Genomic DNA, 4526 nt, shown 5'->3' with positions numbered 1-4526 from the left:
CACCATGTTAGCCAGGATGGTCTCGATCTCCTGACCTTGTGATCCGCCCGTCTCGGCCTCCCAAAGTGCTGGGATTACAGGCTTGAGCCACCACTCCCAGCCTATACTTTATTATCTAGAAAAATATTACATATACACTGATGTTATGGATTTTATACCACTTTCTTTTGTCAGAGTTAGAGAAAACATTAGAGAATATTTCTGTGTTGAAAACTATTTTATTGAATAATTTCCATCCTGCTTATAAATCAGAACCAACTCTCTTTACTCTCTCCATTTTACGTTGAGTCAAATTAAAAGTTCTGCCCATGACCAATTGGTAAATATGTGTGTTTGTTTGTGTTTTCCAGGGATCACTGACATTTAGGGATGTGGCCATAGAATTCTCTCTGAAGGAGTGGCAATGCCTGGACACTGCACAGCAGAATTTATATAGAAATGTGATGTTAGAGAACTACAGAAACCTGGTCTTCCTGGGTGAGAACAATTTTAATACACAATTCCTAGTATACGCTACAGGTTTCATTTTGCTGCAGACCTTATTGGACTGAACAAAGGAGGATGAACATGAGAATAAAGGCAAAGACGAAAGAGTATATTTGGAAGAAGAGGTCAGGGGGCTCTTTGCTTCTAGTGAACAAGGGACCTGAGCTTCTATAGCCCTTTGTATTTACTGAGTAAAGGAGACAGGGAGGAGGAGGAGGTTGTGGTCAGTTGCTTGACTTAGTGCGGGCCTGCATGACTGTATTCTTGGAACAGTACTCTCCAGATGTTCCAGTAGATAACCACAAGGAGCATGGCACCAGGGGGTGACTGCCCTCAGTGTACCGTCTGGTGGCAGGAGCAGATGCGAGTTTGCCCACATTCTGCATTCATGATAAACAGTTTTCTGTTTGATCATATAGCCTCCAGTGGAATGCTGAGTTGGTCACGACCCTCAGGCTTTCAGCTCCCAACGTTTCCCCCTTTCTGTTTAGCATTAACCAAATGAATGTAAGGCCAGGTTGGGCAGCTCTCATATTCTGATTGCTGGTCCATCCGATTTTACAGACTATGAATAGAAAACAGAGAACAGCATTACTCCAAGAACAACATATGAGATTTTAATGTGGTGCTTTAGATAGGTCCAAGGATTGAGGCTCTCCAGGCCTTGCTGGAATTCAATCCAGTCTTCTAAAGAAGGTTGAAACTCTTGAGTTTGCCTGTTTAAATCAAGAATTTTGTTTTGTAATTCATCAATATCAAAGGTGATGTTGGATGTGAAAGCTCCCTGCAAGTGGGCTCTCACAAGGCCCCATGGATACTCACTTTGCTTATGTTCTAAGTTGGTTACACAAATATGAGTGTGATTTAAATGACAACACAATTGCTGTTGCAATTGAAGCTTTGTACTTGTTCTCCTCAACATAGAGCTGTTGAATAGAACTATGCAAAGCTACAGAGGACATCACAACAGAAGTTATTAATGTGACCAAGGAAACAATAGCAAAAATTATCATGCCTAAGGCTCTATGGACACGATGAGTAAGTTGAGTTAGAAGAAGTTTCATGAAGTGCAAAGAAGGGGTGGCAGCCCAAGGCTCGGACTGATTAACAGGAATCCATAGCCCAGGGATGCGACCCAAAATGGGCCAAAATGGGGGCTAATCTTTACTGAATATTACTGACACATCAGCTCTTGTTTCCATAAGCCCATAAAATTTCTTTCCTTTAATTTGCACTACATAGGTGGGTCTATTAGAGACTATGGGTTGTGATAGATGAATTTCTCATGTAGTTGTGCTCCTAAACCCTTTATTTCCTCATTTCTCCTTTTGTGGAGAAGGGTGTAATTTACAGGACATAAGCAATAATTACACTATATATTCCCCTGGTTCAAAAACCCAAAGATCTTGTGACATTAAAACTGCTTGAATTTCTCCTTCATAATCAGAGTCAACTACTCCTGGGACTACAGTGATGCCTTGCAAGTTAAGGCAGCTATTGCCTAAAATTAGTCCCATGTGTCCTGCTGGTAAAGGTCCCCAAAGTGACAGTGGATACTTTGGTAGGTTTGTCTCCTGCAACTAATGTAATTCTTTCTCTGACTGGGAGATCTAATCCAGTACTTCCTGGTGTTCCTGGGGAGAGGAAATCAATGTTTCTCCTGGGACCAACTCTTTAAATGGGTTTGTGGTCTGAAATGGGAATGCTTTCACTGTTTGAGGGGCCTGGGTCCAGGGCCCCATCTCGTTTCCCGACAGGGGGTTGTCATTATGATGGAATTTTGAGTGGCACTGATTAGTCCAATGATTTCCACTGTTGCAGCCCAATGATTCCCTTTGTTACAGTGAGGACAGAGTCCTGGTGTTTTTTCTGCTCTGGGTGGGGGACACTGCATTGTAAGGTCCTTTCTGTCCTGAGATCTGGTGACATACCTTTTTGAAATGTCCAGTTTTTCCACAATTATAACACTTTTCCACTTTAGGGTTTGACCCTTGGCTTCTTTTAGATCTGTCAACTACTAAACTAGCCATTACTTGTGTTAACATTGTAGAACAATGAAATTCAATTCCTACATTCTGACAAGCTTTAAGGTAATTCCCCAAGCTTTTTGTGGATCTCACAGGAGCCACTGCTCACTTGCAATCTGCGTTTGTGTCAGAATTATAGGTTAGAATTATGGTAAGCATTTCTGGAGCAGGGACATGAGGGATCTGATGCCACACTGCCTCTAGCAACCATGCGATAAGTTGTGCATAAGGCTTTCATGACCCCTGCATGATATGTAGAAAGACTGCACTGGAACTCCCTCTTCAGGTATTATTCTCCAAGCATGCTTGGTGGCTAAGGCAGACCAGTGGTAAGCAGCCTCTGGGAATGTTAATTGTTGTACCAGATCTGAAAATGGGCCACTGCCTGTCATCATTTCCTCTGTAATGTTTCCTTGACCAGTGGTGTGGTTCTGCCTCGCCTTGTCTGCACACATTTCTTGCCAATTTAAACTCCATGTCAGGTGTGCCCTGGTGGATAAGCAAGTGCAAGCCAAATGTTTTATATGAAAGGGTGGGAGGTGCATGGCTCTGAACACCAATTCTAACAACCCTGTAGTGAATGGGCTTTGCACTCTACTATTAACCACATTAACTTTTAATTCTTTCAGTAATTTAAACTGTACAGGAGTGTGCTCATGTAAAAGATGTTGTGGATTGTTCGGATCAGGCCTCACAGTAATAGGAAAAGCACAAGGTCCTAAAGGTTCCCCAGCCACAGCAGCAGCATGCAAAATTATTTTGTATGGGGATTTCTACTTCTGTTGTTGGAGGGGTTGGCAGAGGCCAATTCTCCTCTCCTTTTTCCTGCTTAGCAAGTGGCCAATTCTCCCCTTTCTTTTCCTACTCATTATTTTCAATAGGTATTGTTGGAGGAACAAATTATCTTTTTAATTCTTGAGACTCAGAAACTGACTCTTGTTGTCTGACAGAATAAGAAGGAGACAGCCGCAGTAGGACCATGCAAACCAAAGCCCAAGCAGAAAAGAACAGAAGGGTCTACTTTAAGGCCTTTATGATGAACCCATTTCAATCCATCTCCTACTCTGTCCCAATTTTCCACATTGAGAGTGCCTGCCTGCAGAAACCATAAGTTATACGTAATAACCTCCTTCAGAAGCTTAGTTAATGTCTGTGAATTAACTTGAGCTCCAGACTGTTTCAACAGAACTTTAAGCAACTGCACATAACGTGTTTCTTCAATAGACCAATTCTGCTCATGTTACCCTGATTCAGAAAGTTCCCATTCCTAGTACTTCTTTAGAGCACTGACCTTATATCCACTTCTGGTAATTTTGTCCCAGGGTCCCCGTTCATCTGGTCAATTTCACTTCTGCTCCAGCAGACCTTCTTCATTCACGTCCTCAAAGTCCCTGTGTTTGGATGCCACTTTGCTGCAGACCTTATTGGACTGAACAAAGGAGGATGAATGTGGGAATAAAGACAAAGAAAAAAGAGTATATTTGGAAGAAGGAGTCAGGGGACTCTGCTTCTAGTAATAAGGGCCCTGAGTCTCTATAGCCCTTCATATTTATTGAATCAAGGAGATAGGGAGAAGGGGGAGATTGTGGTCAGCTTCTTGACTCAGTGCAGGACTGCAGACTGCATTCTTTGAACAGTAGTCTCCAGATGTTACAGTAGATAACCTCAAGAAACATGGCACCAGGGAGTAACTGCCCTCAGTGTACCTTCTGGTGGCAGGAGCAGAAGCGAGTTTGCCCACATTCTGCATTCATTATAAACAGTTTGCTGTTTGATCATATAGCCTCCAGTGGAATGCTGAGTGGGACACGACCCTCAGGCTTTCAGCTCCCAACATCATTTCTTTTTTGTATAATTTCTTTTTGGTAGTTTATGCTTTCAGATTTTTGTTTTCAAGAAAATCATAGAGATTTTTCCATATAGAAAAAATATTTCAGCCGGGCGCGGTGGCTCAAGCCTGTAATCCCAGCACTTTGGGAGGCTGAGACGGGCGGATCACAACGTCAGGAGATC

General features: G+C 42.6%; 1 protein-coding gene across 1 annotated transcript in view; it reads left to right on the top strand.

Annotated features, from left to right (window-relative positions):
* Nucleotides 1-443: 443 nt before the first annotated feature.
* The window catches only part of LOC105527577 (zinc finger protein 676-like), a 60872-nt gene continuing 56789 nt past the window's right edge, over nucleotides 444-4526 (top strand). Inside the window, exon 1 of the mRNA XM_011963941.1 lies at nucleotides 444-475. Within this exon, the coding sequence (XP_011819331.1) occupies nucleotides 444-475 (32 nt within the window). The remainder of the gene's footprint in view (nucleotides 476-4526) is intronic.

This window comes from Colobus angolensis, unplaced genomic scaffold (assembly GCF_000951035.1).
Source record: "Colobus angolensis palliatus isolate OR3802 unplaced genomic scaffold, Cang.pa_1.0 Scaffold631, whole genome shotgun sequence".
Classification (NCBI taxonomy): domain Eukaryota; kingdom Metazoa; phylum Chordata; class Mammalia; order Primates; family Cercopithecidae; genus Colobus; species Colobus angolensis.
This window is presented reverse-complemented; position numbering and strand designations above follow the sequence as displayed.